The 20,975-nt window shown below is 42.5% G+C and overlaps 1 protein-coding gene across 3 annotated transcripts in view; it reads left to right on the forward strand.

Moving 5' to 3' along the window:
• smtnb (smoothelin b) overlaps positions 1–20,975 on the forward strand; it is a 45,701-nt gene that overhangs the window by 834 nt on the left and 23,892 nt on the right. For all 3 annotated transcript variants that reach the window (XM_030737365.1, XM_030737366.1, XM_030737367.1), the window contains exons 2-5: positions 13,193–13,350; positions 14,649–14,727; positions 14,810–14,888; positions 16,246–16,319. In XM_030737365.1, coding sequence (XP_030593225.1) covers positions 13,193–13,350; positions 14,649–14,727; positions 14,810–14,888; positions 16,246–16,319 — 390 coding nt within the window. The remainder of the gene's footprint in view (positions 1–13,192; positions 13,351–14,648; positions 14,728–14,809; positions 14,889–16,245; positions 16,320–20,975) is intronic.

Below are 20,975 nucleotides of genomic sequence, written 5' to 3' on the forward strand. Positions count from 1 at the left end.
ACTGGTAATATCTAAAAGATATCTGCAAAATATTTGAAGTTCATGATTAATTCAATTATTTAGGAGACATTACATCAGAAGAGCATTAGTTGGTACTGATAGGAGGAATGTATCATGTGCCAGGAAGTCTAGTAACATCTAGTTCCCATCAGGCATGCTGTAATTATTTACAAGAAAGGCAAGGTGAGGCATTGGTCTGTGTAACATCATAACACCTGCAGCACAGACACATTAACAAGGAAGAATGACTCAGCTGTCCTTGTTTAGACACAAATTTGTCTGAATCAGAGATGCATACGCAACAATCATACATGAAACATCTGAAGAAAAAAAAAACGTTTTTTTTTTTTTTTTAATTTCTATTTAACTTTTTGCTTTTGCGGGTCTCCAGCTGTCAGATTAAACTCTCTGCAGCTACACTTTTCTGTCATTACCCTCACTGCTTGATTTCAGAAGAATGTGCACTTCAAGAAGAAAAAAACCCCCACAAAAACCTGATTGCTGTTCTTAAAGATCAGTAAACCAGACAAGAAAGGGCTGTTTACTTTTGAAGGAGGCAGGGTATGAATGTAAGATTTAGCTGACCTGTGTGCTGTTATTTAAACCAAATCCATTAGTCTGGAATTGTCTGGCCGGGATGCGCAGACCCTCTTTTCCCATAAATTGCTTTTATAACGGTGGGAGAAAAGGAGTACATGGAGGAAATAATATTTATCCTTCAGCACAGTGATTTACTTTGAAGTGCTGGCATTGGTTGCTTTGATCAGTGAGTTTATGAGTTTTTGTATATGAAGACAGAACAGGAAAGAGGAAGATGAACTGAGCATGAGGGAGGAAACCCGCAAATTTATCTGGGAAGGTTTCAAAGACTGTGCTGCAGATTTGTATTTAATTGACAGAACAGCAGCACGACCTTTGGGAATATTTAATTTCAGCTGCATTTTTTTCAATATTATGGTCACATTAGACCCCAGCTCACTGGTTTTTAGGGTGCTTGTCTGCCTCTTCCTGTGTGGCCTGTGAGAAAGTGCCGTCCTGAGAGGAGCAGCAGAATAAAACAACTTGTCTTCTTATCTTGACACCTATTATTCAAGCCATTACCGAGCTGGATTGAACGAGGCTCGTCTCCTCCTCGCTGCTGGATCCGCGGAGCTCCAAATCCTTCCCCACAGCTTTCCTCCCTCAGATGTGACCAGCAGCTATAAGGTCACAGAGATCCCACATTTTCACTGATGATGTTTGCGGTGACTCGAGTGTCAGGGTTTTCCACAGTGAACTTGGTTTCAAATGAAACAAACTCAGAGGAGAAGTTCACAGAGGTTTTGGTGTAATTTAAACTCGGCATGACAGACGTGAATGCGCCCTTTTGTGTTGTAGTTTTTATGAAACACCTTATTCTGTGGGGTTTCTATTCTTTGTGAATCATTTTTTTCGGGACACTAGTAAAAGATGACAGATTTTTGGAGATGGCTGGGCTTTAATTAAGCTGGTTGTAAACCCGGGTGGAGGAGCTGCTATTAAACAGTTGGATAACGAACACAAACTCCAGGCCTGTGTTGTACCTAATGAACTAACCAGTCAGAAGGTCATACGGCGGCCTCTCTAACGCCACTAATCCCGTCTCTACACTTCTATTCAAAGCCCAGGCAGCCTTTTATACTGCTCATTTAATCCCCTCCATGGCAACAACGGAAAGCAGTTGTCTTTTCTCTCAGCTACCACAATTATTTAAATGCCCACAGAAATAATCAGTTGGTGTCCCGGTTTCCTTAGGAGAAGAGCTGAGTTGCGGGGGGGGGGGGGGGGGGTTGCCACGGGTCATCTGTTTGAATGGTGCTTGTGTGGCCACAAAAACACAAAAGCTGCTGAGGCCACTCGGAGAAAAGCTCTTTCCTTCCAAACCACTCCAACCGCTGTCACTTAATGGCAGAGTTTATCTGCTGGTTTTAAGCTCCGAGGGAGATGATTATCAGCTGTTATTCCCATGAATGTGCTGTGTGGTAACAGTTTTCTGTGTTAAACCTGCAGGACGGGTCAGGTCTACAGGTGTCTGTTGACGTGGCAATCGTGCATCATCCTGCTCTGTAAGAAAGGTGTCTGTCAGCGTGGTCTCCCTTTAAACCTTCTCTGAAATGCTCGGGCCGCACTGTAACAGATGTAATATCAGTATTTGCATGCAAATCATGCTGCAGTTGAAGTATAACTCAGGCTTTTTGTTATTTATAAATTAATTTGACCGCGTGGAGGCTTTTCTGGTTGTGGCGCCTGCTGGGCTGATTTCACATGCTGGATGTCTGGCGTAATGATTTGTAACCTGTCTTGCCAGCTGTGTGACTGTCCTTTTCTCCCTGGTGAGCGAGAAGCATTCACACATGTTGAAAATAGCCAGTTTCGCTTATGTGGTCCTGCCTCGTTGATAAATGGGACCCCTGGGCCTTTATTTTATGGCTCTGTGGACCCTTTGTGAGTTGACAAGGGCTCAACTGTTACAGTCTGATAGGAAGAATGGACTTGTTTTGGAGGATCTTGGTATAGTGTCCAGATTTTGCTTAACCCCCAGAGACGGGGTCCAAAATGTCAGCCTCGTCATTAGGAAGATATAATTTGCAGAAGTTACACTACATTACATAACTCTAGTCTGGGACAGTTTCATACGGGTGTGTGTGTGTGTGTGTGTGTGTGTGTTTTTTATACACTCCAAGCTAAAGTTAGGGTCTGCTTTTTTTTTTTTTTTTTCTTCCCCTCAGCATTTTTTTCTTTGTTTCCATTAAATTACAATAAGGGGGACCAGTTATGTTTGTTTGCAGCTATAAAATTTTATTCATGGGCTCTGCATAATACACAGTTTGAAAAATCCTCACTTATACCAGTATATGGCCATGCTTGCAATAACTGGCCTGCTGGTGCTGTTGGCAAACTGAAATACTTAATCACACTGAGAACAGTAAGAAAGAGCAAATGGGGGTGGCAGATGTTGTTTATATAGCAAAAAATGGGTAATTTTAATCCGTTGCTAGGTGGTTGCTGGACAGTGTAGTGGCGTCATAATTTATTGTGAATAATTCAAGTCGTATAAATGAGATGTTGTCACAAAATTAAAACAAAATTGATTCTTTTTTCAAGTGTCGTAGGTGCATAAATAATAAAAATGGGTCATTTTAGCTCTTTGCTAGGTGGTTGTTAGGCAACATGATGACGTTATAATGTCTGATAGATAAGATAAGAACCTTCAGGAGCCTACGATGTGCTCAACTCCTGATGGTCTAGTTTGTGGACCAAAACACAAACAAAACCCTCGCACAGTGATTTCATTTAAGATGTGGCCTCGGTGCAGCCCGTGGCTGTCTGGAAAAAAAGCCAGTTTAGCTCCTCTCTTTTTAACCTGGCTGTCTTCTGATTGGTTGCCCCTTGCAAACAGAAGATTTGAACAGCAGTTGGTTGGGGCTGCTCTGTGCCTGGCTTCAACATATCAAGAATCTCCACTTCCTATAACATCACACGGAGCCAAGAGCAGAAAAAAAAAAAATGCCAGAGCATTAAGGTCTGTCTGACATCTGAGCCTTTGACTCACGAGGATTGCTCGTAAATATGCTGACCTCATTATTCGAAACTTTGGGCATGTTTAATATGAGCGCATGACAGCTTGTATGTGACAGAAAACAAGGAAAAGCATAATAGCTACACCTTTAAAGTGATATAAATCAAATTGCAGCTGGTCAGAAATATTCTTCTCAAAGATCCTGAAAAACCATTGTTATTTCTTCATCTCATGTTGCAAAAGTGACTCAAGTGTTTCCTCAGAAATGGTAGGTACAAGTTGTTGCATGTATTACATCTTCTTCAGAGTACACCACCTGCCCCCACACCCCACCAAAACCACCTGCATAGACAAGAAGACAGAATCTGACATGTTTCTTGCTCTTGAGATCTCCAGCTTTAGGTTTTACGAACTTCGCTGCCTTTGACTTACGCAGATGTTTACGCGGTGTTATTTTTCAAAGGCATAAGGGAGGAGATGATGAAGAAGGGTGCAGTTTAATATTCGGGGCAGAACTCCCTCTGACGCAGTATGAGTTATCTACACTGTTGCAGTGACAGCCCATTACACTGAACTGAAGCCGTTTAGTTACTGGCTGCAGACTTCAGCCTTTGAAGAAAATATCCAAATAAATGGCTGTGTTGAACAAAGATAAGAAGCTGCATGTTTGTGTGATAAAACTATAAAACTGTGCTATAAATAGCACAGCCCTATTCTGGCTCTGAAAGGATGAGAAAAGGAAAAACCATGAACTTTGAGATCATCTGGTCTTTGACCCTTAAGTAATTAGTTGTTGTGGGACAATCAGAGTGAGTGTAACACAGTTTAACACAGCTTGGAAAGTATTTAAGCAAAAACTTATCCTGTGTTTGAAGGGAAGGTTGAAACTCAGTTCATTGTGTCGATTTCTCTTATTAAAGTATATATTTGCTATTGCTATGTCATTTTAAAAGGTTGAATACTTTAGAAACACCCACAGCCATTGAACTATGAAGCTTTATTTTATGATTAGCAGGCACTATTTTGTCATTTTTGTAATGCCATTAGAGAATAATGTGGCAATAGGCCTAACAAAAATGGCACTCACATAGATTGGTGCCTCTCGACAGTGTAGTAAAGTGATTACATTATTATAGGTTTGTGTATTAGCTTGTACCTAAGGCTGTATTAATTATAAATTATTAAAGCTTAGGCTCCTCGTCGGTGAGTTATGCAGTCCTCTTGAGGCGGTGCACGGAGAGTTTACTAAATATTTTGTCATGCAGATTTAAACTAATCGTCACTGCGGCCTTTGGAGGCCAAAGGGATGCTTAAATTTTAGTAGCTTCACTTCAAAGACAACCAAATGCCGTACTCTGCAAGACAAAATGACACAGAGGGAAATGGGATATTTACACCCCCCGTCCCCCGTCCCCCAGGAAACATGAATAAGAAAACTGAGCAATGTAGACATTAAGAATTCATATCCACCAAAACAAACACAAAATGTTAGCCTTTTTTATATCAGTAAGGACGCTGGGTAAATAATAATTGATGACTTATGGAGAAGGGGTGGGATTAAATAAGTGTGCCCCGCTGCCCACAGAACAAAACCTCTGATCAGCAGCATCATATTGCAGAATGTAAATTATGTCTCTGCTTCAGTCTGCGTATCATCAGGTTTGACCCAAACTAAAGGTGCTTCACTCTTCACTCTTCGAGGTGTTGAGAACGATGGAGGAGACTTCACCTGTGAAGTTTAGACTCAGTAATATTATGTAGCTGTCAACCAAGCGGTGCCACGACTTTTGTAAATGTCAGATATGAGACAGCTGGTGCAGTCACAGCTGCTCTGGTCTTTTGCTCTGTGTGCTAAGTGATCCAGCAGAGATGGTTTCTGCGACTGATCTCTGTCTGGATCATCAGTCTGCCAAGTGGAAAAAAGTCTGAATAAGACATTGAATGTGTGCTTTTTCCCTCCTTGTCCTTCTCTGCCATCAGAGGCGTCTCTGAGATGGACAGCAACCTTCCCCATGAGTTTTATGCATTAAGTGTTTGGAGATTTTTGAGTTCCAAACTTCTCTCTTAGGGCAGTTTTTAGAAGCTCAGCAGACTTGGACAAAATGCCCAATTCTTTCAGTGAGATGAAGAATCTGTGTTTTTCTCCCAGGGGCAGAAAATCAACTCCCATCAAGATGCTATCAGGATGCCTCTAATGGCTCTGATTCTCGTCTGTACAACGCTATTTCAGGGAGTCAGCACAGTTATTGGGTTTACATTTGAATCCTAAGCTGTCGCTCTGTTTATAGAGAAACAAAGCAGACAAGAAGCTGCATGCAGCATTCAGCAGGGTGGAAAAAGATTCAAGTCTTTTTTTTTGCCAAGTCACATACTGGGTTAATAAAAAAGGATAATTGTATGGCATTTGATAATGCCTTTTTAATGAGCAATTGAGGAAATGTAGAAACAGTTTTTTTTTTTTTTTTTTTTAAAGCTTTTTCTATATTAACTTCCTCAGGAAGGAGGCATTTCCTGAGGTCCACTAGAACTCAGCAGACGGATGTTTATGTTTTGCTTTCCAGCTCACTCCTGTTAAAGTCGTGGCATTCTTGAGATATACGCAGCTGATCTGTTAAATTTTGTTTGCTTCTCTCAGCCTGCCTCTGTATCATTGTTATATTTACTCTGGGTTTTTATTTCTGCCTCTCAGGGATCTTTCAGGACAAACAGTTTGTGCTCTGCAGCATCCCAAATTGCTTCAACTCCTCCTCTTTTTCTTCCTGTGGGACACCACTTTTGCCTTCTGGCTCGCCATCATTAAACTAAATGAGCTGGTCACGCAGGGCTTCAGTTTGACCAGCAATGTACCATATTCAGAGACGATTCCTGGTGCACTTTGAGTCTGCTCACAGGACAGTGCAACTGTGGTGTAGGATGCAGTGGTGTCTTCCTTATGCTTTTATTTATTAGGGCTCTTTCCTACTGGATGGGCAGATACAAACATACTCTAAAGCTGACAACAACTCCCTGACTGCGTTAATGTCCTTTGGTTAGGTAACAAAACAAAGACGTCTTTTCCTACAATTTCAACTTTGAGATACAGCACTAAGATAAGATTCAGTTTCAGAAATCCCACAAGCAAGAACTAAACAATAGTGAGACATAAACCCTGTTATGAGAGCCACTCCTAAATGTGGGTCAGTTTTGGTGCTCAGCCGTTTAAATGACCTGGATACCTCACTGTGACCTGACCTGCAGCTCTGAAGGGAAGCGTTGTCACAGCAGCAGCTGAAACAGGCCAAAGAGAATCACACTGCAGAGCTGATTTTTTTTTTTTTTTTTTTTAGTGCACTGAAATGCAACAATGCAGCGAATATTTGAAATAACTTTGAGGTCCTGCGCACGGCTGAAAGGAAGTTATTTTACAGTTTAGATTGCAGCGCTGACCATGTGTGCGCAATCAAGCATGCGCTGATTAATCCTTCAGCATGCGGAGTTCTTTTCACTAATGTAAAAGTATAAATCATTAACACACACAGAGCAACACATTTGAGTCCAAATCTGTCTTCAGTGGATCATTACTGGCCTATAGGGCATTGTTGATTAGTAGCCCCCCCCCGGGTGGCCCCCATGCATTCCTCTGTGTGTCTATTCTTTATGCCTGCTACCTCAAGTGTAAAGGGGGACACTGTTTTCCCAGGTCTGCCCTGGACCTGCGTCCTATCATCCAGTTATTAGAAAGGTTCAAGCTTTTCCATATACGCAGCTGCATTGTCAGGGATTATGTTGATACCCACACAGTAATCTCTCCCTCTCACCTATATCTTTCATAGATACTGCCTCTTTTTCTTTACCATAGACAATGGAATCTCAGTGTGCATTGCAACACAATGCCTTCTAACCTTGAATCTGTTTTTTAGCTGAGAGGTGACTGAAACTACCTCCACTCAGCAGCCAGGTGTCCTCTGCCTTGCGGGACTTTCACTTGCTGCTATCCTGATTATATTTCCACTTCTCTGTGTCTGTGTGTACTGGCCTACTGTATGCAGGCATTGTTATCCAGAACTATTGTGATGCGATTGATTCATTTGATTAATCATTAAACACTGGAGTTTTGCCCCTGATGGAAACCAGTAAGGACATTTATGGCCAGTTAAAATATTTCAGAGCTTTCTCACCCTCACAATCTCTTGGTGTTTTATTTGTGTCTGTCTCAGTGTCAGTAGCAGTCCAGCTTCCTCAGTGGCAGCTGCTAATCTATTTCAGCTCTGCTGCAAGGACTGTCCTGTATTTCCTTATAAGGGCAAACGCACTTGTGGACTTGACATAAGTGATTTTTAAAGAACTGATCCAATCAGCTGCCTGGCTGCACTCTAACCTCAGCCTGATCTGGAAATTATTACTCTAGGCCTCAGTTCATGCACAAGGACACAGTACCCTCTACCTCTCCTTCATATCAATGCGCATGTATGCACAGCCACATACTTTAACCCTTTGTGTCAAGCTCCACAGGTCATAGCTTAGAAAGTGGAACGCTTTCAGTACAAAAACAGCTAATGACACAAGACCCCGCACACCCACTGAGAGTCAATAGGTCGTGACTTGGTCTGAGGGGTCGTTGTGCTCCCAGACAGAGCTGGATTGGTGTGTGTACGTGTGTGTGAGGGAAGATGATGTTCTTCACGCACCGAGCTGTGACGTTTGACCCGACCTTTGTGAACCACTTCACACAGTATTGCTGGAGGGAAATGCATAGTTTTTACAGCTGGCATTTATACCTGTAATTCCTGAGTTTAGTTTAATTTGGGTTTTTTTTTTCCATTCAGTAAGTAAATGCAAACCTCTTACATATTTAAATATATATAGCTGTAGAAGAAACCAAACTGCAGTCTAAAATAATGATTATGTGACAAAAAATAAAAATGTACATAAAAGACAAAATCAATGTTATCTGATCAGGCCTTTATGTATTAACATTCAACCCAGTCTACAAAGACACTGGGTCATGTATGTACACTTAAAAATGCTCAGACATTCAGAGACTGCATAATGGAGTTATTATGAACAAATGATGTAATGCTGAGAGAAGAATAGAGACAAATCATTTGTAACTTAATCCTGTCTAAGCACTGCATGCTTTCACACGTATCATGATGTCATATGGTCCTGACTCCAGACACCAGCAGTAGCGGGAACTGCCACAAAGGCAGTTTTGAGTAGGTGTTAATTTGTCTGTGGACAGATTTTTGTCAGGACACCTTTGAGGTCTTGTGGATCCATGGTTGACAGGTTATAGCTAGGGTGACCCGATTCTAACAAACTAAATGTAGGACAAAGAGTAGCCTGTACTTGTGTGGAGCTATGTGGGATGCATTACTGATGCTGAGAGGAAATACTGATATATATATCTAACCTTTAAAAAAAAAAAAAAACTCAAACAGGTTACAGGGTTGGTATTTTAATGTAACTATTTCACTAAGTAATAAGCAAAAGAAGAAGATGGTTTGTTTTAACCATTAAAACTGCTGTAATTTGTTATTTCACGTGCTCTTCTGTATGGTAACATCTTTTGGATTTCAGTAAAGTTGCCTCCATCTCTTTTGGAGTCTCAACAAAAAGACTCACAAGTGTTGACTTTTGTAGACTAGAGCCAATCAAAACCTGGTGTGGGACAGCCTACCTAGTCTAAGCTGTTTTGGAAGCACAAGGGGGACCTACAGAGGGCAGTTTTAATGATGTGGTTGATACCATATTGTGACAACCTTAAAATCCCTCCTTTTTTTTTTTTTTTTTTAACCACATCTGGTACAGTTTCCATATTGGGCACAAATAAATTAAACCGGCCTCCCAAACTCAGTCATATTTAAACCTGTTTCCCTCATGTGTGCCACATGACTTCAGAGGGTGCTTCTGTCCTCGGGAGTGTGTCGTCAGCTGGATGGGATTACTGGTAAACCGTAAGCACTCTCTAATTGGCCGTGATTGATTGAGCTGCTTCAGTCGGATGTCTTTTGGAGGTTTGAGGGTTTGACTCCATAGAAAGCTGCTGCTCGGCAGGAAGTGACTCAAAGCAACCAGAAGTACAAGCCCTTACGAGCCTCCATGTGAAACATTAAAAAATTTGTGTCTTGTTCCTCCTCCCAGCATTATTCCTCACAAATCATATGTTGTAATATCTGTAATAGTCATCTGTGAGCTTTGCCATGAAGCAGGACCACTCTTCTCTCTTCACCCACTCATATCCACCTCCTTCATCCTGCATCTCATCAGCTGAGTCAGGTGAGGCCAACAGGTGAGACGGCAGCTTCCTCGAGGGCCCGCAAGCACAGAAGACCAGACTGTAGCATGACTGTCTGCAGTCATTAAATGTGCTGATAGCTGGCGGTGACGTCTTGATGACTGCCTCATTCTCTGTAAAACGTGTTCTGTGTGTGTGTGTGTGTGCGTGCACGCGTCACATGTTCGTCATGTATGATTTGTTAGTCACACGTCTGTTGGCAGCACTAGCAATGCTGCATGAAAAGCTTTCTGTCTGGGTGTAACGGCCTTTTTCTGGGTCACAGTGTCGTTGTTTGGAACCACAGTGACAGTTGGTGAGCCAGAGGTTTGTGGTCTGGTTTGAAAAATGCCTACAGGGACGGTCACTAGTGTGAGATGCTGTCACTGTGTAACTAGAAGGATATTTTCCCCTCTTCTTTCCCTCTCTTGACACAACTCACTCTTTGTCAAGGCCACCGTCATGAGGCGCCGGCTGGACTCTGTTACCGCACGTTTCCCTCTCTGCTTCTTTGACCGTTATTCTGTTTTGTTTGGCAGCCGTCCAGGTGTAAGGTGTGTTTTATTGGTCTGGGTTTGGCCTGCTCGTTTCTTTCCTGTGCAGGGAAGTTATTGGTCGACTTTTTCTTTTTTCTTTATTTTCCTCTTTGCACATATGTAAAGGAAAAGTGGGTTACAGGCTTTAGTGTTGTGCCAGCAGGAGTGGCCAGTTGAATTCAACAAATAAATGTTGCAGCCAATCCAGGCAGCCATCTGTCTGCTTATTGGTCAGTTTAAACCTTATAAATGTCAGCTGCCACTATTTGAAGTTGTGTTTTAGAGCAGGTCAAGTCAAAGTGCTGAAGTCTTAGTCATTTCTTACCATCACATTGACTACCATTGACTATAATTCCTCCCTGTCTATAACATACTCTGATTTTAGGAGCTGCCCTGGCTTTTTTTTTTCCCTCCTCTTTAATAATTTTATTGCATTACTCCTCTATATGATGAATAAATAAATTAGTCAGTCCTGAGACTTGGCAGGGAGCGTACTGGCTGTACTGTCACATTCTGACACTCACTCAGCAAAGAGCTCGACAGCGTGGTAAGAGATGACTCCGGCGAGGGTTTGGTTAGCGTATGCGGGGGTGTGAAGGACACACTGGCCAGTGATGAGTGAATATGATCTCATTTTCCTGCTTCACAATCACAAACCTGCCGTCGTCTCATCTCACTGCCGGGCTGGAAACAAACCCAGTTCCTGATTGCCGGCTTTCACTGCCGTCTTTTTCTCTTGTGAGTCAGTTGGAATTTGAGGAATGACCTTTCCGAGGACTGACTCTTTCCCACCCAGCTCTCATCTGCCCATTTTTAGTCATGTGCAGGTCTAGTTTCTCCTTCATTCTTCTTTGTCACCCTAACTCTCTGTTTCTTTACTCTAACCTATTATCCTTCCCCTTCTTCCTCATATCCTTTCTTTCCAGCTGTTTATGAGCACTTTCTCTTCTTACCCATTCTTTTCAGTCAGCTCAGCACTTTGAATTTCCACAAATTACAGCATAAAGAAGGGCCCCTGTGAGCTCGAGTAGCTTGGGCTGCATATTTTGTTAAACCTCAAAACCACCGGACCTCTTCATCTCTTGTGAGACGTGCCTCCTCGTCCTCCTCCCATGGGCCAAGCAGTGGGGCACATCAACCCCCTTTTCGACCCATCAGCATGTGCTTAGCTTAACAACCACATCCAGCTCCCTCCAGTAGAAGGCAGTTGGCATACGGAGTCTCCATGCTGCAGGTTTTAACTGGTGCTGCAGGAAACCTTAGTGTGTGTGTGTGTGTGTGTGTGTGTGTTTGAGCATGATATTCATAAGAAAAGCCTGCCAGAGGAGCTGTTCATCTCTGCGTGTGTTGACAGGTTCCTGCTGTTGAGCAAAAGAGAGATTTATCTCCCGTATGACAGGAGAGGGCTCCCTCTACCCTCCTGCGCTCAAGGCTGTCGCTATCAAGAAGGCGCCCATCTTGCTGAAGTGGTGTTTCTGTCTGCAGGTGTGCTTTTATGCACGCTCACACTCCTTAATTACTCCTTTTTGGCTCAGAAAGACATACCTTTTAAGTAATAGACACTCAGAGCAATGAAATGGCTCAGTGAGTGTTATAAGTGGGCCACTTCAACATCTTCGGGTCCCACTGCAGTCTGGCTACTGTTCAGCAAGAGAGGTAGATGCCTCAGTAATGTTTTGACCCGGGGAGATGAACACATGTCTTTCTTAACACTGAGCACCAGCTGTTGCCAGACCTGTGTCTAATCCCGTGCTCTCTGCTCAGGTGGTTCTGTCTCGTCACATTAGTGAACTCTGATCACTTGTCATCACCAATCTCTAAAGCGCCCATCGCCCTGCTGACCCTCTTTACTACATGTTTGAAAGTAAGCCGGTGGTAAATGGGCTGGGCTCTGTTTGAGCTCTCAAAATACTTTTGCTTTTTTTTTTTTTTTTTTTTTTTTTAATCTTAACACTCACACTCCAATGAATGCGCTAGAGCAACTCAGGGTTCAGTATCTTGCTGAAGGATAACTGGAGGGGCCAGGGATTGAACCACCAACCTTCAGATTAGTAGACATCCTGCTCCCCCTCCTGAGCCACAGTACACCCACTGCCCTAGTGATGTGTAGTGCAGTGCTATCTGTACATCATAACAGGGGTACATCCTTGGGTTGACCCCCAGTGGGAAAGCCTATTAAGATACTGAGTACACACACATACTTGAAATGGGAGTTCTTCTGCAACCATTCCAATTTTATTTTTCAAACAGCTGAACTTTAGATGAAAAGTTATCATACATGCCGGCCATGCCTTCATGAGCAAATGATAAGAATGTCATCCACAGTTATTGCAAAGCATAAAAAAAACCCTCACATTAATTCTCAGGCTCTTCCATTGCATCACATTCCTGAATACATTTACATTTTATTATCCATCAGGTGTGACTGCGATTATGCGGATGTGATTAAAAATCACTGATTCTCATATTTTATTGGATATGCTGTCTCTCATCTGTGTGTATCAGGGCAGCCTAGCTGAAAATCTAGTCTTCTTTTAGAAACTGGGGTTACTTGCAGAGAGACAGCAGCTAACAGAAGTCAGTGCTACCACTCGTGGTATCCTCAGCAGTGTTGTGATGCTCCAGATTTGCCTTATTCACCGCCTGGTACTTACTCTGTGAACAGGCCTGTGACCCTTTACCTGCAGATTCTCATGTAGCTGTGTGGCCATTTCCTGAAATGTGAGCAAGCCTCTGTGCTGTATTCACTTGTAAATATATGGAAGTATGCAAACATAGGACTAATCTTTGCAAGCCAAATGTTTGGTGTCCTGTCTGGCTTCCAGCCATCATGCCCTTATTCTGTTTGTCTGGTATCTGCAGCTGGATGGAACCGTGGATCTGGACGAGAGACGCCGCATCCGTTCAGCCATCCGGGAGCTGAGGAGGAGAGAGATCGAGGACATGGAGGCAGCTCTGGCAAGCAAGAGATTTCGACCCACGCGCTTCAATCAGCAGGAGGACAAAGAGAACCAGCACAGGTGAGGCTGTACACACAAAAATGTCTGTCCTGATGACAAAGTGAACTATATTAGCTGAACTAGAAATACTGAGAAAACAGTCTTATATATAATAAATACATTCACTCTCAAATATGCCACGAGAGTCACACTGAAGTAGATCAGCTATCAAAGTCTGTTTAATTATTTACCTTTCAGAAACTTCCTGCTATTCAGTAATGTACAGCTCCCAGCACCTGCCACCCAGCTGAGTTATGTGGATGAATATGTTGCTCAGCTGAATCATTACGTGTTACTGTAAACATGGCATACCTGAGTAAAATAAGAGTTCTTGAAATTTGTCCAGTAATGACAGACTGCAGCATTGAAAACGGCCAACATTTAGAGGATTTTTGAGAGGAGAGAAGCAGCTGCTGATTTTTACCTAATCTCATTCAGAAAATTAATGTTTAACCCTACTTTGCTAAATAAAGACAATAAACAACAAAAATCAAGTGGGAACTCAATGTATAGCTGGTCGAAACATTTCTTTTCTGTGCAAAAGTCCTGAGTACGACAACCTCTCTGAGACCTTTTGCAGGTGTTACTTTAAGTTCAAGTCTGCAGTACAAACCCCAATCAGTTCTGTAGCAAAGTGAAGATGTGACACTATTGAATAAGAAGCAGATTCACAGCATCTGCTGTCATTCGCTTTCTCTGTCACTGATTCCTAATGTAAGAATGGTGACGGGCCCTGATTGTTTCCAGTCACTGCTGCTCTCGGATGACTTGGGTTACAAAAACAAAAGAGGTGCCTCAGTGACGCTGGTAAAGGAAGCATGCCCACTTTTGCACGTATTCATATGTCAAGGCACAGAAACCCATCGGAACGTGGCTTTATCCCATGCCTCTCTGTGGTGGAATGCGAAATATTGGCCGTGCATCTTTTAATACCAAGGAACGGAGGGGAGTGAGGGTAATGAGCCTATGAGTAATAAAAAAAACATAAAAGCAAGCACTGAAATGGAGAATATGAGGCTGAAAAAGGAAGAATGAGTGCAGCTTTTTCAGGGGGGTTTGTGTCATTGGCTGCCACATCTGTCATGCTGGAGTATCACTTCTTCCATGCTTGATTTGGGAGTGTTTCCTCTGCGTTTTCTCTCTGGCAAGAAAATGGTCCTTTATCTTTTGAATTGCCTTGTGCTGCTTTTAGTAATGTGTGTAGAAGCTTCAGATTATAGTCAGAGGAACCTCTTCTAGTTTGCCTAGTTTGTGTGGGACTAGTTGAAGATCTGTTAAAATGGGCAACACTTTACTGTCTGTCTGTCTTTCCTTCTCAGGTCAGAATCCAGTGAGAACTTGGATGTGCTGAAACAAAAACTGCAATCAATCCAGGACATCGATGAGCTCCAGCAAATGGTGAATATTGTATCATGATATCAGTAATGCTAACATCTTCACTTCACGGTTTCACTGAGCTTTTGCATGTGTCTGCCAATAGCTCCGTGGAGCCAAAGAGTACAAGGAAAGGAGGATGATCCGAGAGGCCATTCGACAAATTCAAGAGGAGCAGCAGCAGGGTGAGTTAAATCCAATGCCTGCTTGTCTGGTGAAGAGGAATCAGACACATTTTTTCTTATTTTGACAAATCAAGTTACCGTTGTGGGCAGCACGATGGTGTGGTGGTTAGGACTGTGCCTCACAGCTTGAAGGACAGCTGGGGGGGACAGTGGGTTTGAATCCACCTTGGCCGGGGCCTTTCTGTGGGGAGTTTGCATGTTCTCCCCGTGTCTGCCTGGGTTTACTCGGGGTACTCCAGGTTCCTCCCACAGTCCAAAGACATACAGTTACTGGGGTTAGGTTAATTGGTGATTCTAAATTGCCCATAGGTGTCAATGTGAGTGTGAATTATTGTCTGTCTCTCTGTGTTAGCCCTGCGACAGGCTGGCAACCTGTACAAGGTGTACCTTGCCTCTCGTGCTATGACTGCCTGGATAGGCTGTCATAGGGCGAGAGCAACCTTGAACAGGATAAGCGGAAGACAATGGATGGATGAAAGTTATAGTTGTAAGCTTTCCATGGTCTGGTGACATCTTAAACTATTTAACCAATTAGAGTGGCACAAACTATAATTTGCACTAGTGTAATTGGAGAGAAATAGACCAGAAACAAATATATCAGAATATCAATGAGTCAGATGTTTGTGGTTTGTTACAAATGACATAAATTAGTTTGAGAATAGAAATATATATATATATATATATAATTTTTTTATTATTATTTTTTTGTGCTCATTTACACGTCCACATTATTAAATTATTTCAAAATAATCCTTAGTTGTCTTGTACTGAGCCTCTCGGATTATCCACAGCCTGAAATGTTACCTGCTCTCCTTGAAAGCTGACTTTCTTCTGAAAGTCTGCCTCTCACACACACAAAAGCTTTAAACAGCCTGAGATGGCTGTATTAAGGATTCATTTACATTATACAGAGCCAGGAACAGAGCAGACTTTTGACTCACAGTTTACTTGCACGTACACTGAAGTCCATTATTTAGATCTGATCTGATCATCTGGGCACCACTTACAGATCCAGAAGAGGGTGCTAGAATTAAAGGTAAATAAAATGAGCCTGCCTGTTTATTGTGGATAAAACTCGAAAGTAAAAGTAAGTTTATCTTATTGTTTTGCCCATAAAATATGATCAGAGTTACTAGGGCAAATCCAGAGGCTGGTTCAGATAGCAGATTCCTTAATGCTGTCTGCTCCGCGCGAGGCTCCCGTCATTTGCAGACAATGTGATACACGTGCAGTATGATGCATAGAGTTTCCTCTACCTTAATATCACACATGACCAGAAGGTTAACATGAGGTCAGATAATAAGCTGCCTCCTTTGCTCTAAATAGTCTCTTCCTATTGTGTGCGCATGTTTTTTAGGGACCGTGGAGAAGGGTAAGGTTCCTGGCCTGGAGCCTGAGGGTGTGCAGTCCCAGAGCAGCATGGGAACTGGGGTGAGTACGGCAGAGTTACTGGAGTGGGAAGAGGAATGATTAAATGTCATGGTGCTGTCCTGGTACAGCCGAAACATCTCAGTTATAACTGATGGGTAAACGGTCACATGTCAGCTTCCATTTACAAAAATCAGCTAAGCACAGAGCCATTTGCGGGTGATGAGTTTGCTTGCATGGCAGCAGTGACCACCGAGGTTTCTCCTCTGCCGCAATAAAGAATGCACCAAACAACAACAAGCAAAGAGACTTGAGTCACTCACTGGACCGTGAATGTACCACACACACAAAACGCATGCCTTTGCTCCCACAGAGTGAGGAATGTGTTTGTCACATATTCTTATTCAGGTTTGACCATACTGAGAAGAAAGATAAAATTTATTTTGACTTTGGTATGAGGGCAGTAAATTGTTTTTTGACAGGGACAGTCTCCCAGCTGCTGTCATTTCACACACATCTAACTGAATAGCCTGGCTCACTTTAAGAAAAAAAAACAGTTTTAAAGTATGGTGTTTAAATAGCTTTCTTGTGATTTATGTTACATCTGTGGGACTCCTCCTTTAAACTGGACTATTCAGGCTTTTCTCAGGCATCTCGCACAGCTGGCCTGCCCTCTAGTGGCTGAGTGGTGGAGCCTTAAGGGGAGAGGTGCTGGATTATCTGCTGCTGTTGATCAGTTTTTTGATGAATGCTCCGTTTTCAGTGGATAGGTTTGTATAGGGAAAACCTCTGAGTGGTGGGACCACCTCCTGTATCTGTGCTCTAAAGAAAAATGCAATCAGTCATGTTATCAGAGTTTTGGTGTTTCATTTGAAAGCACTTGTTTTTCCCACCACAGACATTTAAAGAGGGAGAAAAGAAAGCCTCTTAGTATCAGTCCCATTGTCTGCTGGAGCCTGTGCTTTGCTTGCATTCCTGGGTGTGTGTTCTCCTTAGCTAGGAAGTGATGATGGCATGCTGGTGTAACAGGATGCTTTATCACTCAAGCCTATTCTACCTCATTTCCTTTAAGACAGCTGAACAGCATGTTGGTGAAGTTGTGAGGATAGAAGAGGGGGTGGAAAAAAGTTGGTGGGTGGGGGTTGAATTCAGATGGACAGACAGACAGACAGACAGCTCACCAGCTGTGCCCCAGTAGGCTAGTCTGCACTGGAATGGGGATGTGGCCAAAAACAACATCACCCAGCAGCAGCAGCAGGGCTCCTTCCAGTCACATCATAGCGGCGGATCTCTTTGAGCTGTTTGCAATTGTCCTGTGGAAGATGGCGGTCTTAGATAGGCCTAAACAGCAGCACGCACACAAGGGGCATGCAATATGTGTGCACCAGCTCAAAAAGTTGCCTGAAAAAAAACAAAATGAAAAACTTATCTTATGAAGGAAAGTGTTTAATAAATAGATTAATATGGTCATTTATCTGTATACCAGAATCTGGTACCATTTAGAAGTTAATGTTTCTAATGCTTACATGTGGGAATAGCCGAGGTACACTAAAAGTTTCCTTTTGCGCGTTTGCTAGAAACCATGTGGAAACTTTAATTATATGTATGTGGCAGCAAAAAATGTCAGTTACAAAAAAAAAAAAAAGGACCTTTATTATTGTAACACATAAAGGCACAAAATAGTTTCATTTTGATGGTGAAGTGTCATATTGATTCAAGAGCACAAAAAACAGTCAAAACAAAGGCGGAGTGTGTCAGAAGTTAATGTGTCAACCAGGCAACCCATTAACCTGTAAAAGTGTGCGTGAGTGTGAATGTGGTGGGGGTCAGATCCCTCTGGAGACAGAATGGGAGGGAGGGGAAGTCAAGGGAGTGGCTTCTTGGTATTATGTATGTGTGTGTGTGTGTGTGTGTGTGTGGTGTTTGTGGTGGTGTAAATGTTTGTGTGTGGGTGTGTATGATGTGGCTGCGGGAGCAGAGCGTCAGAATAGCGGACGTCCTGACTCCAAGAGGGTTACTGCTGATAGTGAGAGAGAGAGAGGCAGTCAGTCTCGTGAGGAGAAGGTAAATGTCTCTGATTTTACTGCAGGTCATACACGCCTCTGATTTTCTTAATCTTTTTTTTTGTTTGTTTTGTTTTTTTAAACCGAAAAGCCATTCAAATATCTTTCCTCGTCAGTCTGTGCTCATTTCTGTCTCACTGGAGAATGGGACGTGCCTGCCTCTGTGTTTACATTTCAGGTATGTTTGAGCAATAATGGTTTATTGCTCACTTAGGTCACTTGGTGCCCATTGTAGCCAATAGATAGAAATAACTAAAGCTGACCTTTTTGATCTGTGACATGAAATGCCATTCATTGAAGTGTGTATAAATAATGAAATAAGTATTATTTAAGGTAAACAAGTTTAACAGAAAACTGTAATATTTAATGCTAGTAATTTAAAATGATTATAGGCTCGCTTGCTGTCTTTGTGTGTTGGGAAGAATTCAGGCAGGCTATAGGTCGGTTTGTTCATTGATCATAAACTTGCTGCAAAAGGCAACTTGGGGAAAGAGTAGCTTAATTGTCTTAAAGAAACAGCCCTAACATGTGCGGTAGAGGTTTATCAGACCTTAGAGATGAATTGTGAAAGTGTGCTATAGGAAGAAAAGTCCATATGGAGTATTTTTTTAAAAAGACCAGAGGAAAGCTTAGATTGGCACGTGATGATCTGCAGTAAGTAAAAATGGGAATGAGACTCCAGTTTGATGACTTCTGCGGGTTTCCTCACTCCAGACTCCAGACTGAGTGTATATGTGATACAGAAATGATTCCTGCTTCATTCCAACTACTGTATTTCATTTGTTGGAGGTTAGCCGAGCGTGTGGTTCCTCAAGCTGCAGTAATGGAAAGTAAGCCGCCAGGTTCCTTCTTCTTTTCTTCCACGTAGAGGCATGGAAGACCCTCAAATGGGTCTGACCTCACCAGTGGAGTGATAGACTTAACTTCCATGGAAAACTGGAAGTTAAACCCATCATTTAATCCAACTATGGATTAAAACTCAGCGTGTTAATCCATAGCTGGTAAGAGAGGTGTATGTGTGTCATTCTGAGCTCTCATTGTTTTGTTTTGTTTTTTTCTCTTTTTTTTTTTTTTTGTGGAGTTGAGGGTTTGGAGGAGTCCAGATCGCCCACGCCTTGCTGTGGTCACGGGAGAGGACAGTTGTTTTTGTGTTTATGAGTTTGAGATTTTGCAATTATAGTCTGACACAAACAGGGGCTTGAAGCCAGATGGATGATCAGCTCGTGTGCTCTGGTGTGATATGGCGTCGGTGTTGGTTTCACTCTGTCAGGGCCAGAGTGAAGCCGCTAATGACAGCATGGCAGCTGGCAGCAGGTTCTGCGCTCTGGTCTTGATCTTCATTTCCATTTTATCTGCCCTTTTTTTTTTTTTTTCTTTCACTCAGCCTCACTGTCTGTGAGAAATATGTTCCCTGTGGTTTAGTGGGAGTTTTTAAATGACGGCTGTCTGTCTGAGTCCCGGTAGGAGCAGCAGAGGGTGAGGGAGATCTCGCACATGAGGAAAGTCTTGTTCTCTTTAATTGTGTTTGTTGCTCGAACACAATTATCTCCTGCTGTGACTCTTTGATTGGGTGTCTGCACTCAGAGGAAGAGTGTCCTCTCGTCTCAGTGGACTGTAGTGCCTTCATTACAGGTGACTGACTGTACCCTCTAAAATCATCAGACACTTTAATGTCTCATTAAAGGAGCATTCTTCTAAGTTTGTTTCCACTGTGGCATGCCTGACGGTATCAGTGACATTTATTGTTGTCTAGAAAAGTTGAGAAGGGATTTTTTTTTTTCTTTTTTTATGCCCCAGAGTCTGTGGTCTGCTTTTAGGTCTATATGGAAACCTGGAAAAAGTGACATCAGAGCACCTGTTACATAGATTAACACTGTTATAATTTCACATTCAGAATTTGGTTTATCTTAGCAACAAAATGTAGCTTATTTTGAGCCAAGTTTAATTATGCGTCTTAACCCGAGCAATGCCATTTCCACATTTCCACTCTCACCTTTTATGCTGCCATCTCCAGCAGCATCTCATTACAATTTCTCTTCTGCTATTGAGCTGCTAGCCCCTGTAATCTGCTCAAGGTGGGGAAGGTCACGGGGCAAGAGAGCATAAAGCTTTTGGTTTCTTTCTCACCCCTGCTTCTCAGTTGTGTTTAACTTTGAGCAGGCTTTGAGGTTGGTCCTCAGTCTGCACTGATCACACATTGCACTGATTAAAAACCTTTAAAAACCCCCACAAAGGTGTGATTTGTAGGATTTTTCACTCTGCTTCTGCTGTTAACAACTAGGCCAGTCCTTTGTCTCGAATAACGTCGTTTACACATGGGGAAACTGATTGTGGTGTGATTGTGTGGTTGGGCGTGTGTGGTTTTTTTCCGTGCTTGAAAGATAGTGAATGTGTGTAAGAAGCATTTTGCAGTAATAGTAGGCTGTAAATCTGGTCTAAGTATTATATTTTCATGTATTGTATGTTTTTTCAGGATCCACCCCAACATTTGTTGGGCTATTCTTAACCCAGATGCCTCTTTAAAGTGATTTTTGCTCTGTGATGTCATTCATCACTCCAAATGAGCTGCTGAGTGATGAAGAACACCTGAAGCTCCACACGAGAGATTTTTGCCCTTTAATAGAAAAGTTTAAGTCGTCAGAACTTCAAGTTAAGA

This window comes from Archocentrus centrarchus, chromosome 9 (genome assembly GCF_007364275.1).
Source record: "Archocentrus centrarchus isolate MPI-CPG fArcCen1 chromosome 9, fArcCen1, whole genome shotgun sequence".
NCBI classification, from domain to species: Eukaryota; Metazoa; Chordata; class Actinopteri; order Cichliformes; family Cichlidae; genus Archocentrus; species Archocentrus centrarchus.